The sequence below is a fragment of the Diceros bicornis genome, chromosome X, assembly GCF_020826845.1.
Source record: "Diceros bicornis minor isolate mBicDic1 chromosome X, mDicBic1.mat.cur, whole genome shotgun sequence".
Lineage (NCBI taxonomy): Eukaryota > Metazoa > Chordata > Mammalia > Perissodactyla > Rhinocerotidae > Diceros > Diceros bicornis.
Window position 1 is genome coordinate 6,253,579 of NC_080781.1, and position 19,884 is coordinate 6,273,462.

The 19,884-nt window shown below is 38.3% G+C and overlaps 1 protein-coding gene across 4 annotated transcripts in view; it reads right to left on the reverse strand.

Moving 5' to 3' along the window:
• The window catches only part of ANOS1 (anosmin 1), a 187,822-nt gene that overhangs the window by 63,914 nt on the left and 104,024 nt on the right, over positions 1 to 19,884 (reverse strand). For all 4 annotated transcript variants that reach the window (XM_058535399.1, XM_058535400.1, XM_058535398.1 and 1 more), the window contains exon 3: positions 15,584 to 15,646. In XM_058535399.1, coding sequence (XP_058391382.1) covers positions 15,584 to 15,646 — 63 coding nt within the window. The remainder of the gene's footprint in view (positions 1 to 15,583; positions 15,647 to 19,884) is intronic.

Sequence of the window (19,884 nt, forward strand, 5' to 3'; positions counted from 1 at the left end):
TCCTACATGTCATCTCTTAGCTAAGAAACTAAAATGTGTTTTTAGTGCCTTACCTGGGCAATGTGCTAAGCTCAACCCAATAAATGTAAATGAAATAATAACAATAGTAGGTAATGGTTCTTGGATGCTTTTTAAAAAGATACTATTATCTTCACTTTGTTTGGTGTAAATGCGAGGTATTGTACCATAAAATAATCTGTGCAGCAATCATGGAATGATGAACATAAAAACATCCAATTTATTAAATTATCTTAATACGTGAGAAATCATATAAATATGAGCTCTCAGATATGGAGAGAACCTTGCATTTGGTATTCTATTCAATTCAATAGAATTGTACCATGTGCCAAATCTCAAATATAGATTGAAATATAGATAGGGCCTGGGGGATTCTCTTCCTGCTCCAGCCAATAAACACAAGTGCAACCTTGACTATAGAATCCCCTGAAATGAGTTCTCTGTCACCATCATAACCATCATCATCACCACCACCAACACCATCACCATCACCATAGCAGTGGTAGTTACCCCTAACAGATGCTGAAGATCTACCATGTCCTGTATCTTCTATCAGGTGCTTTACTAGCATATCTCACTTATTCCTCTCCAGTCCCCACAACCAAAATCAGAAAACAAGTAAGACCACGGACTACTGTGTCAGCCAGTGTTAGTTTACTAAGAGCTGTGCTGTACCACAGAGTAAAATAAAAATACAGCTAAGCCAGTGGTTCTCAACTTGCTTTCCTATTAGGATCGCTTGGAGAGCTTCTAACGCTCCCAAAATATCAAGGAATAGAGCAGAGGAAAAAAACTGCATATATATGTGTGTGTATGTGTGTGTGTGTGTATACATATATATGTATATATGTAAATAATCTAGATGTAGATCAAAAGGTAGTTATGTTCAAGGACTATTGATAAGAACAAGCAACACTGAAATATAGTTGTGCTATTGAACTGCAAAGACAAAAATACAATTTTTCAGACATCTAAGTTGTTGATTATGATTTGTTTCCCCCCAAATTTCTCTCTACAAAATTTAGTGTGTGAAGCCAATAGAGCAATGGCTATATAATAATAAGGAAAGTAAACATAGATAGATAGATAGATAGATAGATAGATAGATAGATAGATAGATAGATAGATAGATAGATAAAATCAGCCAAGTTATTATTCAAATATATCCGTGACAGAAATATTCTGAAAGACAAAAAGACTCAGAGAATATAGCACTCATGAACCTTTCTTGCAAAACCATGCAATGGCAAAATCCAGCCATTCTACAGATAAAACAGAAGACAAGAATTGATGGGCTGGTACAATATTTGGTACCCAAAGAAAATAAAGCAATACTTATATATTATGTGAGAAAGAAATATTTGTTCAACTCAATTTTGACTTCAGGTACAACAGTAGGCAGTTTCTCATGAACAATCTGAAAGAAAATAGTATCTAGGACTCCTTTTTAAAAGCAAACTAACATAGGAATCAAATTTAGAAAGCCAAGAATAAAGAAGTTGGCATAAAGAATTATTATTCATTTTATCATCCACATAGGTATAAAATTAAAAATAAAGTAGGAATGATGGTTAAAGAAGAGAATTTTATATAATAAATATAAAATTTTAAAAATAATAATATGTTAGAAAAATTGGTAGGTAGAAAGAGTGATGTGAGACACATGAATGTCACTTACCTTGAACTTAATTTTAAGACATCAGTAAATAATAAGACAAATATGGGGCTTAAAAAATAGTAATTTTAATCCTGCAATATTTTTCATAATCTTTTTCCTATAAAACTTGGATGTTCCTTTTTCTTCTGTTACATTCAAATAATATTAAACGTTAAGCATTATTAATAACTAGCATGCATGGAGAGATGCCAGGTGAGATGTTTGTCTAACACATTGTGGGTCCTCAAGAAAATCCCCAGGTTCGATAATTCGCTAGGAGGACTCACAAGACTCAGCATATGGTCGCACTCATGGCTAAGAATTACCAGAGCAAAGGGATGCAAAGCAAAATCAACAAAAAGGAAAAGGCGTATGGGGCAAAGTTCAGAGGAAATCAGGAGCAAGCTTCCGAGAGTCCTCTCCCAGGGGAGTCACACTGGACGAGCTTAATTCCCCCAGCCATGAGCTGTGACAACACGTGTGAAATGTGGTCAACCAGAGAAGCTCACTGGAGACTCAATGCCCAGAGTTTTTATTGGGGGCTGATCACATAAGCACCTCCTGCCTGGCATATACCAAAAGTCCAGACTCCCAGAAGGAAAGTGGGAGTTCATCATAAACCACATTGTCTGTACTAATAGTTTAGGAAGAGTGAGCCCCTGTTCTCAGTTAGGGAATGGTGGGAACTGTCCCAAAATCTAAGTTTCCAGATGCCAGTTAAGGGCCAGCCTTTTAAGTAGAAATTTCTAAGGAGAGCAGTCTCAGGTTAGCTGTGGTAACTCTCCTGCACAGGTAACCATGGCTATTCTGGATGGTAGAATCTGGAGTAACCATTTGGTTTTACTCTCCTTTGTAATTTGTTATATTAATTTTTAATGGACATGCATACTTTCTATAAAAAATAAAAACATTATACTGTTAAAAAAAAAAAACCTGCCAGTTGTATTGTTCAAAGAAGGCATCTAAATACTAAGTATGCGTGAAATAGGAGAAAGCATTCTCAATACAAATGTTTCTAATTTACGCTTGGAAATGTGATTATAATTTGTTTGGAAACTCAATCATTCATACTAATTCATTAGATGTGATTACAGTTAATTTGATTCCCATGCAACTTATAGACTTTGGCCATGAATAACATACAATTAAGAGAAAAATCAGAAACATGCATTTTAGGGACATCAGTTTCCTTTGGGGACACGCCCCCTTTGTTAAATTATAGACGTCTTCACTGATGTTTATTTGGGCTCCTCTTCTTTGGCCTGCTTTTCTATTGGTTTTGAAGACAAATGCATCACCTCATATGGGAGTGTCAGTGGTCAGACTCTCCACTGGGAGCAATGGTCCAGAATCCTGCTGGAAGATATTTGGAACATCACTGGGCACACAAATAATTGCAGAAATTCAAAAATTGCTAGAGAATCAGGGATGGCTAGGGCACTCCACTTAAACCATAATTTCCTTCTCACTCCTCCTTCCCACATTTTGTTAAGAGTAGTTACCAGGCATTACTACGAAATAATTAGCCCACTGAAGCATTTATATACTGATTCATAAACCAAACTGGTGTTCTAGGTACTAGAACTCATCATAGGAATCTAATGATGAGCAGAAGAAAGTATGAAAATTATTCCCAACTACCCTTACAGTTTATATGTTTACTAACAAATAGGTAAAATCCCTAAGCAGTTTAATTTCTATTAAAATAAAGGGAGACACAGGAAGTAATCTTTCTTGAAATCTCTTATTCCTTTGTTTATACACTACCGTGTGGAAATCATACCACTTTTAGACTGATTGGATCATCATAAAGTGACATAAAAATTAATGTAAATGGAACATTATTTCCTCATCATGAATGTGCAAGGGAAATTACAGATAGTATAGGTTAGGAGAGTGGTTCTCAATGGGGGGAGATTTTGCCCCCCAGGGAGTATTGGCCCAAGTCTGGAAACATTTTTGGTGGTCACAGCAGGGAGGTGAGTGCTACTGGCACGTAATGGGTAGAAAGTAGGGATGCTGCCCAAGATCCTGCAGTGCATAGGACGGCTCCCCACCACAAAGAATTATTTAACTAAAAAACCCCAATAGTGCCAGAGTTGAGAAACTCTGGATTAAGGTAATATATTGATGTACTAGCCAGGAGTACAAAAATGTGAAAGAGAGATAAGACTCTATTACTCTCTGGAGAAGCATATAATCCATTGTAGGAGATAGACATTGAAACAACTACACCACGATGTCATAAGCACTATCACAGGCATGCATACAAATCCTATGAGAACCATCGGTAGCACATATCCAAAAAGCATTTGGAAAGTGTCCAGCAGCATGTCATAGAGTGAGGACACAGAGAATAAAGTCATAGCCTCTGCTCCCATTCTGACTGCCTTTCAGTAGAGAGACAAGATGTAAATAACCATTACAGTACAGTGAGTGAATGAATATCGGGTTAAAAAACACAGGAGTGGCACTAACTCAAGAGAAGGAGGTCAAAGAAGGCATTCACAGGATATGACAGCTGTCTCCAATTAAGAGGACTGAGTTAAGTGTAGCATTTGAACAGAGGTGCTTTCCAGCCATAAACAATAGATTGTGCAAAACCAGAGTCATCAGAGCACAAAGACCTTCAACTAATTTGGTTTATTTGGCAAAAGCCTTCTCCTTCTGCCTGTTGAGGAATGTGGGAACGGACCTCCTGCTGTAAACAACTATCAAACTGAACAAATATATGCAACAACTTTGTCATCCAGACATTGGCCAACAGATAGCACAAGACTATACACCCTGAGAGAAGACACTAATGAGGTGAGCCCAAGATTGCCAAAAATGAATTGCTGTAGGTAGGTTCAAGTCCACAGTACAGGGAAGAGTGACCCAAATAAAGCCCTGAAATTTTCCAAGTCGAGGAGAAAGAAATCCAAGTTTGAGAAGGCTGACACAGGTAGATCCTGTGAGCAGAATAAAAGGAAGGATGGAACTATGCAAAGAGAGAAACCTAGAGAGTTGCAGAGGGACCCATTGAATTTTTGGCCAGATGCTGATTTGAACGTGCATGGGGTGAAACTGCGCAAGACCAGGGAGAGAACAACCAGAAAACAGTAGAACAAACCATTCCCAGAGTTCTAACAAGGCTGAAAACTCATATTCCAACCAGCCAGAGTGGGGAGAATGCATAACACGTGGGGCATCGGATAGAGTCCTCGGAAGGAGGTCACCTTAGTCATAGGGATAAAGTAGCCCTACACTAAAGGCTGCTCTGAACCCACCCTAAGAATGTTTAAAAAGGCAAACAGATCTCAAGAAACTAACTACGTGCCAGAACAAAGTCTAATGCTTTTTAGAGAAACATAACAAAATTCAGAACACAAAAATGTGATGTCCAATCAAAAATCATCAAGCACGCCAAAAAAATATGATACATAATGAAAAAAAAAGGAAGGAATCTATAGTAACAGAACCAGAAATGATAAAGGTGATAGAGTTAGCAGAAAAGGACATTAAATAATAAATAATAATAATAAATAATAAATAAATGAATAAATATGCTCTGTATGCCCAGGAATGTAGAAAACATGAATAGAGAAGAGAGAAATGGAAGATACAGAAAAGACTTGCATGGAACTTCCAGGAGTAAAAATGAAGAAATAAAAAATATGCCAGATGTCTGTTAGGAAGACAAGAAATAACAAGTGTTGGAGAGGATGTGGACAAAAGGGAACCCTTGTGCACTGCTGGTGGGAATGTAAATTGGCACAGCCACTATGAAAAATAGTATAGAGACTTTTCAAAAAATTGAGAATAGAGCTACCATATAATCCAGCTATTCCCGTACTGGGTATTTATCCAAAGAATACGAAAATACTAATTCAAAAAGATATATGCACCCAAATGTTCACTGCAGCATTATTCAAGTAGCCAAGACTTGGAAACAACCTAAGTGCCCTTCGACAGATGAATGGATAAAGAAGGAGTGGTATAGATATACAATGGAGTATTACTCAGCAATAAAAAAGATGAAATCTTGCCATCTGCGACAACATGGATGGACCTACAGGGTATTATGGCAAGTGAAACAAGTCAGATGGAGAAAGACAAATATTGTATGATTTCACTCATATGTGGAAGATAAAAAAACAACAACAACAATAACAAACAAACACATAGATACAGAGAACAGATTGGTGGTTATCAGAGGGCAGGGGGAAGCGGAAAAGGGCTAAAGGGGGTCATTTGTACAGTGACAGAAGGAAATGAGACTTTTGGAGGTGAACACGATGTAATGCATAAAGAATTTGAATTATAATGATGTACACTTGAAATCTATTTAATGTTATCAACCAATGTTACTCAATTAGAAAAAAGAAGAAAAAGAAAAAATACATGAGATGGGATTTTAAAAAGGTTAGACATTGTAGAAGAAAAGATCCTTGAAGGGAACTTGAAGACAGTGATAAAACTATCAAATGAAGTAGAAAGGGGGGGAAAAATGGAGAAAAATATGATCAGAGACTCACTGACCCAGGAGAGACTATGAAGTGGCCTCTCATGTATAATCAGAGTCTCAGAAGGATAGGAGACAGAGGATGGGACAGAAAACAATATTGGCCCATATATTAAAAAGATGGTTAAATTTATAAGCCCATAATCAGAAAAATCTCAATGACCCCCAAGCAGACGTAACATAAAGAACACCTGAACAAGGATACTATACTCATATTGCTTAAAACCAGATATAGAAAGAAAATCTTAGAAGCAGAGAAATAAAAACACACTTTATATACAGTAAAACAAAAATAAGAATGTCAGAGATTTTTCAGAAAATATGCAAGACAGAAGAACATAAAGAGAGATCTTTACAGTACTAATTTTTAAAAAATTGTTAACCTGGAATTCTATACACAGTGAAATACCTTTCATTTGGGGATAGAGAGAAACCAACCATTATAATTCTCAACTGTGAATGATAAAAGAATGTGTTTTTTTTTTCACTTTTAAAAACCATTTTCATCTGCTTATTTTCAATCATTATCAGCAACTGCATATTTTCTCTTTATAGAAAAGCATTGAAGAAATCACAAAAGACTTCATAGGATTAGTAGGCTACTCAAAGTAGTGCTTGATGGGGAACTCCAATATCAGAGAGGGACGTCTGCATACTGCTATGTAAGGGCTAGTCCTTGGTCCAGTAGCATCAGCATTGCCCATTGGAATGCTGATTTGTGCCCACAGCATACATCTACTGAATCAGAATCTATGTTTTACCAAGACGCCTAGGTGGTTTGTGAGCACAACCAAGTCTGAAAAGCATTGTTCCGGATCACCCAGAAACTGGAGTTGACATCTGTAGAAGCATGGGTCTCTCCATCTCTGCACTGAAACTTGCTTCCTCCCTAGTTCCTTATTCCAGAAGTCTGTGCTTTTTCCGCAACACACCTCCAACTTCCCACTCCTGACAAGATTCCTTTCCCCCCGGCATATAAATGTACTCAAGTCTTCCCAAAGGAGAAGCAACTTCCTCAGAATGAAAGCCCCTACCCACAGCCCCTTCTCTCTCCTCCTTCCCACAAAGACAACCTTAAAGAACTTAAATTATAGAGAGAATTTGTGTATTTGGTTTATATTCCTTCGTCTACTTTTTATTCTACAATGCAGAGTTGATGTATTGACCACTACTGCTCCAGGAAACCCTCTGACACAGCTCTCCAGTCACCTCCTAACTACAGCATTCAGTGGGACCTCTTAAGTCCACATCCTACTGACCTCTCAAAGAATTCCAAAGTGGTGACCTTGCCCTCCTCCACAAAAAAAATAGCTAATATTTTTCTAATGTTTGTTATATTCAGAAGCTGGTTAAGTGCTTTACAGCCATCTTTTATTTTTCACTTAAATTTGATGCTTTTGCAATTTCTATGATATTCCTTCTTATGTGACTACCTCTTTTCAGAAAAGATAGGTCTTTAAATCATTCAGAATAGTCTCCAGTCTCAGCCTCTTATAAATTTTCAAAACTCATCAATTTTCCTCTAATTGAGTCTCATATAATTTTATACTCCCCAGCATCATATAAAAATTCAGTGAGAATTGAGCCTTACTATTTACCAAAAAAAAATGAAAAGAAAAAAACAGCCTACGTTCCATGGAGAACATGTCTCACCTAGTCAACAAATTACTGAACAACCCTAAAAAGTAATTCAACATTCTCATCTTCCAGGACTATAAAACTTGATATAATGAGGACAATTTCCTTTATAAGACGACTGGTAAAGGAAATCTCATAACAATTATAAAAAGTCATAAGCATTGCTTGAAACATTTCAATTCTGTTATTCCCATTACCACTATGTTGAAAACTTGGACAAAATCTGCTCTCTCCACCCCTGCCCAAGGATCACAACCCAGAAATACAACCAACACTTTTATGTATTATGAAAATGTGAAAGGTAAATGTTTATCTTCTGTAAAAATAAAAACTCTTTATTGATAGTAATAAAAACTAACACTTTTGGAAAATGTACTCTGTGCTGGTCATCCCAGCCTCCATCACCTTCTGCCATTCTCACTCTCGGCCAATCACCCTATTTCACCGAGAAAAGTGAAGCATTCAGATGAAAACTTCCACAAATCCCACCCTCACACCCACCCGTGCACCTGGATCTGGGCCCGTGCATTCTCACATATTCTCTTGTCCTGTGACACAGAGGGAGGGTCTGCTCCCACTTCAAACCTTCCTCACATTTGCGCAATGAACACCAAGCTTCTTAAGGTCACTCGCTTCTGCAATTTTCCCCTCTCTCCTCCAAGATCTACCCCCTCTCTTCTGGATAATTCGCATCTGCTTATATTGTGTGATGGTTTCTTCACTCTAAAAATATTAAATGTCTGATTACCTGGCTTCCCCCTCTACCCACAACCTCACTTTGCTCCCTCCTTTTACAGCAATGCTCACTGAAATGTTCCATATATCCCCCGTTTCTCCCGGCCATTCGTCTTGAGCACACGCCAGTCAGGCTTTCTCTTCAGCCACCCAACAACACTGCTCTCGTCAAGTTCGACCATGACCACCACATCACAGAATCCATTGATGGATTTTCAGACCTCAGCATTCTTGCAGGTGTAGCTGATAACCCCTTCCTTCCTGAGAAGCTTTCACCATTTGGCCTTTAGAACTCCATGCTCCCTGGACTCTCTCCCATCTTATTGGCCTCCCTTAGTCTCACTTTCCGGTTCTTCCTCTTCTTGGCATCCCTCTGATGCTGGTGTGATTCAGGGCATAATCCATGCAGCTCTTCTTTCTATCACCTCATCCAGCTTCATGACTTTAAATACCATCTATCACTGATGGCATTTCTATTTCCAACCTAGATGTCTCCCCTCAACTCCAGACTCACATATCTACTTGCCCACGACAATCTCATGTGGATGTCTAACTTACATCTCAAACAGCATGCTCAACGCCAAACTTCTTATCTATCCCCCACAAAATCTGTGCCTGTCACATATTCCTCATCTCAGTATCATCTCAATGTCATCCCAACTTCCTTCCCCTAGTGGTTCATGACAAAAACCCCGGCATCATTGATTCTTCTTTTCTCCCATTCCTCATAACCAACCTGTCATCGAATTCTGACGGCTCTACCTTGAAACTATGTACTAACCGTTTCTGACCAACTCCATCATGACCATCCTGGACTAAGCCACCTTCATCTCTCATTTGCTCAAGTGCTCAGATTATACTAGTAAATGAAAGAGCCTGTGTTTCTTACCCACCAGGCAAACTATCTCAATACTCAATACTCAGTACTTCAATATTAATACTCTATAACTTTCTTAGGAAAATATTCCAAAATAGGAAATATTTTTAATAAAAATTGAATCCATCTTTTGTAATGGACTCTAATTTAATGGACTCAGGGTGGTTCACTAATTGACTTTTCAAAAGAAGAGAAGTGATTGTATCTATGACACCCATGGTGTGGCACCCAAACCCAGCTTTATTTTATCTAGGCTCTGGTGTATCTCCAACCCCCAAGAAAGAAAAGAAAAGTACCAAAATCCAACTACACTTGTCCTTTCACAAGGATATTCTAATCAGGCAAGCTATTGCTCTGCTATACTTTAGTAAGCAAAAGCTTGCTAAATTGTACTAAATTCTACACGCTGATCGTTCCCCACCACCACCGCACACCTGGGGCATATTATATCATCTTCTTGTTTAGCTCTCATCAGCTTCTCCCAGTCCCTTTCACTCGTTTACAGATGTTCCCAGACAGGTGAAGTCTCTGCCTCATATCCTGAAGGGATGCATTTACCAAACACCCTAGATTTTAAGATATCAAACTGGGTGGTGGAGCAGTGGAGGGATCACAGTTTTGAGCACAAGAAATCCCCACACTGGTGCAAGATCAACCTTAACACCTTTAGCTTCTGAGGTCTCTTTCAGTAAGTAGCACTGGAACATTCCATGGTTAATGAGCACCCTGAAGTAGTAAGGAGCCTTTTTCTTCCTTCAATTCCTTGAAGTGCCATAAATTAACTATGACTTTGCATAATCAAAACGACCTTCTTGTTTAAAGATAAGCCTGTTCAGGCATGGACGGCTGGGCTAACAACTCTACGTTAGACAGGCTCATTCTTCATTTCCTGATGGCAGAAACAAAGCTTGATTCTCTACTCAGTATGCTGTGACGTGGAGTAGAGTTAGGAGGAGGTGCCTGGGACGGAGCAGAGTGGGAAAGAAATGTAACTAGAAGTCACACCAACTGGATTTTTGTATGTGTGTGTGAGGAAGATTAGCCCTGAGCTAACATCTGTCACCAATCCTCCTCTTTCTGCTGAGGAAGACTGGCCTTGGGCTAATATCTGTGCCCATCTTCCTCTACTATATATGGGACGCCGCCACAGCATGGCGCCCGGGATCTGGGCTCACGAACCCTGGGCCGCTGCAGGGGAGCACGCGCACTTAACTGCTATGCCACCGAGCTGGCCCCTACACCACTTGGATTTTAAATCTTATTCCTCTACCTATTAACCATGTAATCTTGGGCAAATAAAACTCTTTCTCCTTGTGTGTCAGTTCCATTGTCCAAAAACCTCATCTAGTGAAATTCAGACGTAAATTCTTCTAAGAATTGCTGTGAAAATCAAATGTAATAAGCTTGGAAAACATTCTGAAAAGCAAAAAGCACAAAGAAAAAAATCAATAATCATGTCTGTGGCAGAGTGGAAACCTCCTTTTTATTCCTATTTTCAAACTGACAAGGACTGCACCTACAGAACCTAGGTTGACCCAATAAACAACGGGCACGTCTCTCACTGACTGATCCCCGAAGCAGATAAGATCTCACCTTTCCATCACCCATAGTGCACACTTCATACCGCCAATGTCAACACCCCAGTAAGTGCCTCTCAGGGTTGGGATGTCATGAAATCAGGACCATCAGAATTAAAGATGGGAGTGTGTGATCCAGCAAAGAGGTCACTCATAAACTAGGATGTATCATGTTTCGTCAAAAGTAAGACAACATCAGTTGTAATATACACAATTATTTTATGTACCATTAAGAAAGAAAAAGAATATTTTCATTTATAATTTTAGATTCCATCAAGTGGAAGAAAGGAACATTTAAATGTGGGGAGACGTGCATTTTACGATCAGTAAGAAAAATGGTTTATTGTGGTTTTTAAGATTTTTTTTAAAATAAGAGGATGGAGATAATGGTTACTTTATAAACAAAAGCAATAAAGCACAATCTGTCTATATATCTATCACGACTCATCATGTTCCAAAAAATGATACAGGAAAAATTATCCCAGATGGTGCATAGAAGGAATCCCGAAAGATTCCTGTTCTAACACAAACATTTAACTTCTTCACAAAAAAATAACAGTATTAACTCTGGTATCAGTCTGAAAGTAAAAAAAGGTAGAATTGTATAGATAATCAAATGAGAAGTTAAAGAGATCAATACATGAGGAAGCCATGAACCAATTCTAGGTATGTTATTATTAACATTCCAAAAATCTCTTCCAGGTAAGAAAATTTATTTTATAATTAAAATTACCAAGAACAGTGCTTTATGTTTAGAAATGGGTCCTGGTAAGACAGATTAAGGTGGTTGGTTAGGTAGGTTCTGTGATATAATTGTGACTATTGTCCTTTTTCTTAGATCAGGAGTTGGGAAACTTTTTCTGTAATGGGCCAGACAGTAAACAGCTTCAGCGGACCGTGTGATCTATCACCACTACTCATCTGTGCTATTGTGACACAAAAGCAGCCATAAACAATATGTGGGCAAACTGGTGTGGCTGTGTTCCAATAAAACTTTATTTACAAAAACAAGATGCAGACCAGTTTTGCTCTGTGGGCTGTGGTTTGCAAACCCATGCCTTAGGAGACAAATAAAGCTCAGACTATTTTGCAAATAAACACATCGGGCCAAATATATCTAATAGTCTAGTTGTTTCTGTTGTAGAAGAATAAAATCTCGAGTCCTGGGTCTGAACTTTTTCAAAGGGAAAGCTGAGGTTCGTGGCAATATAGACCTTGTGTGCATTCTTAACAAACAATGTGACAACCCAGAGGATGGACAGGATTGTATTAGGTCTGTCTCAATGAATGACTAGTCTTAAAAATGCTAAAAAAGGGATAGTTCTTTCAGGATTCAGTCTATTTCAGCATAATAGTCAGATATTTACTACAAAATAAAACAGAAACGAACAAAAATACCCCACAGAGACATAAGAACAATCAAAAACTAAAATTGCATATCAAAGTTTGAGTTATCTGACCAATGGGCTAAGGGCTCTCTATAAAGTTCCCACATTACCTGGCCTCTGTTCTTCCCACCTTTCAAGTTTCAATTAACCTTTCCTGCCAGAGCAAATCACAATTTGTACACATGAGTCCCATTTTAATAAACAAGATTTGGTTCAGAAGATCTCACAGTTATTTCAGAGAGAATGGCAATTACAGAAGGGTGCTATCACATTTGGAATTTCCAGGGAGAAAAGTTTCAAATGACCTTCAATTATATCTTCGTTCTCAGGGATCAGACACAAAAATAACAACTCAGAGTCGGTGATATTAAGGGATAAAGTGTTTATAAGGAAAACAGCATGGCACATCTTGTTCCTCAAGATTCTAAAAGAGCACATTTTAGTTCATATAGACATATGGTTTGAGTGCAGAAAAGAATACAAAATAAAAGCAGGAGTGCACTTTATAGAGCATAGAAGACACAAGGATGGCTCACTCCCCTTGTCTTTGCATCAGTTCTGTTTTTTATTTCTGATGTCTCTGCTCTGTTCTATATCTCAATGGGCCTGAATCTCTTCTTTTTATTTGCCTTCTGTAGTAGCAGACCCTAGAGTGGCCCCCATTGAGTCACACCCTGGTGTATCTCCTTGTGTGTGTGCTGGTGTATGGCAGGGGGTACAGAAACTATGAGATAAGACCTGTGACTTGCTTCTTACCAATAAAATTTTGGCCAAGGTGAAGGGATGTCACTCCTAAGGTTATGCTGTGTTATATAAGACTCTGTCTCAGCAGACTGGAGATCAAGAGTCTCCTGCTGGCCTTGAAGTAAACAGCCACATTGTGACCTGCCTATGAAGGGAGCCACATGCGAAGGAACTAGAGGCAACTTCTAGGACCTGAGAGTGGACTCCAGCCAACAGACAGCAAGAAAACAGAACCTCAGTCCTACAACCGCAAGGAAATGAGTTCTGTCAACAATCGGAATGAGCTTGGAAGCAGATTCTCCCCCAGTTGAGCTCCTAGATGAGAATACAGCCCAGCCAACTGCTTGATTACAGCCTTGAGAGACCCTGCGGCAGAGAACGCAGTTAAGCCATGCCCCAATTCCTGAACCACAGAAACTGAGATAATAAATGTGTGCTGTTTTAAGCCACTAGGCTTGGGGGTAATTTATTATACAACAATAGATAACTAATATAAAGATACATTAAATTGAATGCCAGGTAAGCATATGTTTTCCGGAAAAGTTTGCATTGGGTCCCTGAAGAAGCCAGAATATTTTGAAAAAACAGATGGATAATATGTCAGCTCCCTTGAGTGAGGGCAGGAACCATGACTTATGCTACTCTGTAACATCTCCAACATCTAGAAAGGGGCTGGATGCAAAAAGACATATGAGGGTTCTTCTATTTGACAACACTAAATCATTAGCTTAGCCACGAATGTCAGTAGTAAAGCAATTGGCTAAATAACTTTGAATATTTGCCAGTCCTTTGGATAATTTGAGTCTTTTTAATGTTCCCAATTAATGCTTCCAAAGACTTCATTGACGGTAATCCTCAGGCCTGAAGCGCTTCCAGCAACAGATATCACTATGCAAGAGTTTGCCGATCACCAATATTCCAGCTAGTCACAAATGCTGAGTAGGAACTTTCAGAGCAAGATAAAACTAAGATAAAGAAGATCACGTATTGATCATGTTAGTAATTGAGAAACACTTTCATTCCACTTTTCTAAAATGATACTATACACTTTTCTAAACTCAGACTATAACACTATAATTCACTTGCAATTGTCCAAGTGATGTCCACACTCAGCAGCCCTTGGACACTTAGGGAGAGATGTCAGAGACAGGGGGTTTAGACCCTGTCTTTCCACCTGGAGTGGGAAAGTCATTGGAGTTGGTGAGCTCCAACTTTCCAGTCATCCATGGCTTCCACACACAACTCTTGTGGACTCCACTAGACACCTTGCTTACCTCCATGTTTATTGGGAAAGTCAAATGATATGACTGTGGAGATATTTTATGCACCATAAAATTGATGAAGGTATTATTACCCCAATTCCACAGTCATATTCTCAGAATGCAACCTATGTGGCTTCCAAGGTGAAACCCAGGCAAAGGATCCCACCAGAACTCACTGCAGGGCGGGGGGAAGACCAGACCACTATGTCTGTCTGGAGTAGCTCGGAAGAGTTGCCGATCAACCCCTGGTTCCATTCCAAGAAGCCCCATAACATCATTTCATTCTGAGGCCACGGGGCATCTCTTCTTGGTGCACTCCCCAAGACCCTCAATGGAGCCTCTTCGGCTGCCATAGTGGACCTTCCACTGTTGTTCTCCACTAGCCCTTGTTACTTTCCAATTCTTCTTACTTGGAGAGGCCACCATGGAGTCAGCCTGGCCCCATGTCCTCCTGCTGACTCACCTTGGCAGATTCCAGGTTGGCTCAGACCCTGGATCTCTGGTTTGCCCTGGGGGAGAGAGTCTAGCAAAGCAGCCCTTCGGGACCCCTCTTCACCACAATTGATGATTTTAGACAGTGATCTCCCAGGACACTAACAGTATTTATTTAACTGAAAGCACAGGGCGTGTAAGATGCCTCCTGTATGTTAAAAGCAGACAGGCCTTCTGCCCAGGATATGGGGATCCCAAAGGGTGAACAATGAGATGAAAATGTTTGAAAGCCCCACTATAAATAAAACAGGTGTCTTCTCCCAAACACCATGAGAATTTCAACATCATGCAGAGAATTACCCACAGAATAGCCACGATGTGAGACAGGAGGATGGCAACAGCCCGTACCTTTAAAAACAGATTTTAGCTCAGGGCAAATCTTCCTCAGCAAAAATAACAAGCTTCTAGTCTTCCCAGCATAGGTAATAAATTTTTTTTTTTTTCTATCTGATTAACCAATAATGGAAGCAGTGGGTGGTTTGGTTTTAAGAAGACTCAATTTTTTTTTCACATGAATCCACACACATATACACACACACACACATACACAGACACGTGCCCCCCTGAAGTAAATTGCACTCCCCGAGCTGCAGAAGAATGTGGGTCCTTTTATGGCAGTGATTCCACTGGAGCACTGTCAGGTTTAAGCCGTGTCCTAAGTACCTCTGGCCGGGAACTGGAGCCGTCTTACCTCACAGAAGCTCTGGCACTGCTGCTTCTGCAGGTCCCAGGATTCCTTGCAGGGCTCCAGGCACTGGGAGAGAGTAATAACAAGAATAAATAAGCAAACACGGAGAAGAAACAAGGTCATAAGGCAAAAATTCACCTGTGCTCCTTACTTTTCAATGCCTGCTTCTCCCAGTTCGTTTAGGAAACTCAACTAATCAGTGGATCATTTTAACTGTGTATAATGTGAATCTGAGCAAGACCACCATTACAGAACAGGGACAAAAAACGTATATGTCTACACAATTGAAAAAGAAAAGTTGTACTGTCGGGAGGTCAAGTATAGGAAAAGTGGTGATATTCACTATCAGGCAGAACAATTTGGGTAAGAAATGTTTTTATTTAATAAATATAAACGTTGTTGTTACAGATGAACTTTTTTTCTCACGAATTTTAATATTAACTTGGTTTTAAATTGGCAACATATGGTTATTTTTCATAATCCTGTACGTGATCGAGTGAAATTGCGCTGTATTAAATATATGTATGTATACATACATATGTACTGTTGTTAACTTATGTCTTTACCTCACTGAATTCGACAGCATTAACATTCATCCAGTCTAATTATTCTATTAAAATATATTGAATAAACCTGAACATTAGAGTCTGACATGAGAGTTTCAGAATAAAGTTTGAATATATATATATATAATTTATTACCATATATATTTTAGTAAGTCAAAGATAATAGCTAGGCTCCGTTATTCAATAACAATTGTCATAATAATAATGTTGTTGAATAAACAAAGGATATACATATGTATAATATATAGTTTATTTATATATACTACTATATATAGTATATAATTATAGTACATAAAATATAGTACTGTACTACTATATAAATATACTGTATATAATATATAGTAATAAATAAGAGATTACAGCCAGGCCTCATGGTCGAAATTAAAATGTTACATTCACGTGAATGGAGATTTGATTCTCAAAATTATATTTTAATGCAAATTTTAATTAGTAAAAATTAACAGTCATGTATAGTTGTAAAATCATCTAAATATTGGCATACCCCTGGCTTCCATATGCTCATGATTATTTTATCTATGCTATTTTTTTTTCATTATTGATAAATTTTTCAATTAGAATCAAAACGCTCAGTGAAATTTCAGACACATATAATGTAGCCTTCGGGATATATACCAATACTACTTTTTCACTCCACTTTCTAGTAACCTCCTCCCTGTTTTAAAATAAAGATATAGTTTAAAGAAAAACTGGAAGACTCTATATTTGTAAAAATTAATTTTCAAATATCCATTGCCACTTTTTTCAGTCAAAAATATTTATATGAAAACAAACTACTGCCCATGTATCAGTTGTCAATTCATCATACTATTATTATTATTTTTGTGTGTGTGTGTGAGGAAGGTCAGCCCCGAGCTAACATCCATGCCAATCCTCTTCTTTTTTGCTGAGGAAGACTGGCCCTGAGCTAACATCTATTGCCAATCTTCCTCCTTTTTCTCCCCAAAGTCCCAGTAGATAGTTGTATGTCATAGTTGCACATCCTTCTAGTTGCTGTATGTGGGACGCCGCCTCAGCATGGCTGGACAAGCGGTGCCTCTGTGCACGCCCGGGATCCGAACCCGGGCTGCCAGTAGCTGAGCGCACGCACTTAACCACTAAGCCACGGGGCCAGCCCCAATTCATCATACTAAAGCTCAAAGTGTGATCAATGACTGGTACTACGAACGTCACGTTGGAGTTTATCAGAAATGCAAACTCATGGGCTGCCCCTAGACCTACAGTGTCAGAATCTCAGGGATTGGGGCTCTGGAATCGCTTAACAAGTTCTCCTGGAAATGCTGATGCTTACTAAACTTTGAAAAGAACTGCCTTATTGTGGTAAACATTTTGCAACATATACGCGTATCAAATCATCATATTGTATACCTTGAAGTTATACAATGTTATTTGTTAATTCTATCTCAATAAAGCTGGGGGTAAAAAATGAAGTTACAGAACTTGATGAAAACAAAGTCTGTAATGTCTCTTTCTTGTTTCATGTAAATTTTATTAGAATAAATCTATTTCTTATGAGAATATTTTAGATTTTATATTCTTAATGTTGCATATGAACAACGTATTTTTAGTTATTTTAATTAAAAAAAACTAGAGCTCTTCAATGATATTTTTCCAAGACATATATAAGCTTGTTCCAAGTTTATTAGTGTTCACCTCTCCCAAGCGTGTTCCAAAACAAACGCACAATTTTTCACAAATATAACAATTCTAAAGGAATACCATCTTTCTAATAGCAATGAAATAATTTAAAAACTTGTCTGCCTTACATATTTTATGAGTTGCGTAAGGAGTTAAAAACTAACGTTTCCTAAGGGTACATCCAATGCCTTATCCTCAAAGGTCTCCTTATTTGTTGTAAGACATTGGCTGCTGGCCAAAAAAGTTCAGTGGTCATTTAATTAAGTATGCTTAGACCTAATTCCTTCTCAAGACCATTTGAAATGAATAAATGGCACTCTTCAAAATACTTTGAGATTTTGTTCATTTGGAGAAATGTCCTACGAAGTAGCAGGACCACTCCACAAGATCTGGGGAGTTTTCGTGGACACCAGTCCAGCTACTTACAAGTTAAGTCTTTGTCATTTCATTCAGAAAACATCCAACAAGCATTTATTCCATATAAAAACCACTCAGTGCAATCTGGCTAACAATGTCTCAAAATAATTACGTAATTCTTGCTTTCCGTCATTGCTGAAAATGCAAATTATGAAAAAATGCTACTACATGTACACACAGTTACATTTTCACAACTGCAGACAGCAGTGCATTAAAGTCTCAATTCTTTGAGATCTCCTTAATTCCAGATAGCCATATTCCTGACAGCTTGTGGAACAGCCAAATACTTTGTACAAAACAAATATCATTTACAAAAACGGGCATGTTTCTGAAATGCTAATGGAAGCAATACATAACGCACTTGTCTTCTTGTTAATCCAGAATCTGTCAAGTCTAGCATCGGTGGATGCACTTCATTTAAAGTTCCATTTTAATTGCATGCTTGCCTGATTTCCCATAGCTGCTAATCAGCAGTGTTAAAAGGTACATCTCAAAATGTGATGAATAACAGGCAACATTTTCTTTCAATAACCCTCTGTGAAAACTACCCGTCAAGAATAGCCTAGATGTAGATCTCTGAATAAATCTTTGCAGGATGAATTTGCCAAAGCTCTATTTCTTTATAGTGCTCTTGGCCAGGTAAAACGATTCCAACAAAAGCCAAAGAGAAAAAAAAATGACAGCCATTTCTCTCACACTTCAACAAGAAGAAAACATTTCTTGCTTCTCCAAGTATAATAATAAAAACAACGTTTGCCAAAAGGAGATAGTCCCACATGTCTCTTCCATGAGACAAGAGACTATGCAAGAAATAATACAACAAGCAGACCACTGGACTGGAATTTACTACATATTGCAACTATGAGTGCCATGATCATATACTGCCTCAAACTACAAAAAACAGCACTCAAAGTAAATATTTTAGCAAGTGTCTTAGGCTTTCAAGTTTTAGGATGATCAACTGTTTGAAATAACTTCTTCCTAGGTTATTACTTCAAGCTCAATGAAGAAAAACTTCACATTTCAGAGAAATAAAAAAAAAAAATAGGTTGAGAAAGCTGATCACACAGATCACCATTTAAACCAATTATTTTTTACTGAGCCTAGAAAGATACGTTCACAATATCATTTGTTTAGATGGTAATTCTATATTAATTTACATTTTTATTTTTTTTTAATTTTTTGTTTATTGCAGTAACATTGGTTTACAACATTGTAAAAATTTCAGGTGTACATCACTACACCTCCACTTCTGCACAGATTACATCATGTTCACCACCAAAACACCAACTACAACCCATCACCACACACATGTACCAAACCATCCCCGTCACCCCCCCTCCCTCGCCCCCTCCCCCCCGGCAACCACCAATCCAATCTCTGTCCCTATGTGTTTGTTTATTGTTGTTATTATCTACTACTTAATGAAGGAAATCATACGGTATTTGACCTTCTCCCTCTGACTTATTTCACTTTGCATTATACCCTCAATGTCCATCTATGTTGTCACAAATGGCTGGATTTCATCATTTCTTATGGCTGAGTAGTATTCCATCGTGTATATATACCACAGCTTCTTTATCCATTCGTCCCTTGATGGGCACTTAGGTTGCTTCCAAGTCTTGGCTATTGTGAATAACGCTGCAATGAACACAGGGGTGCATG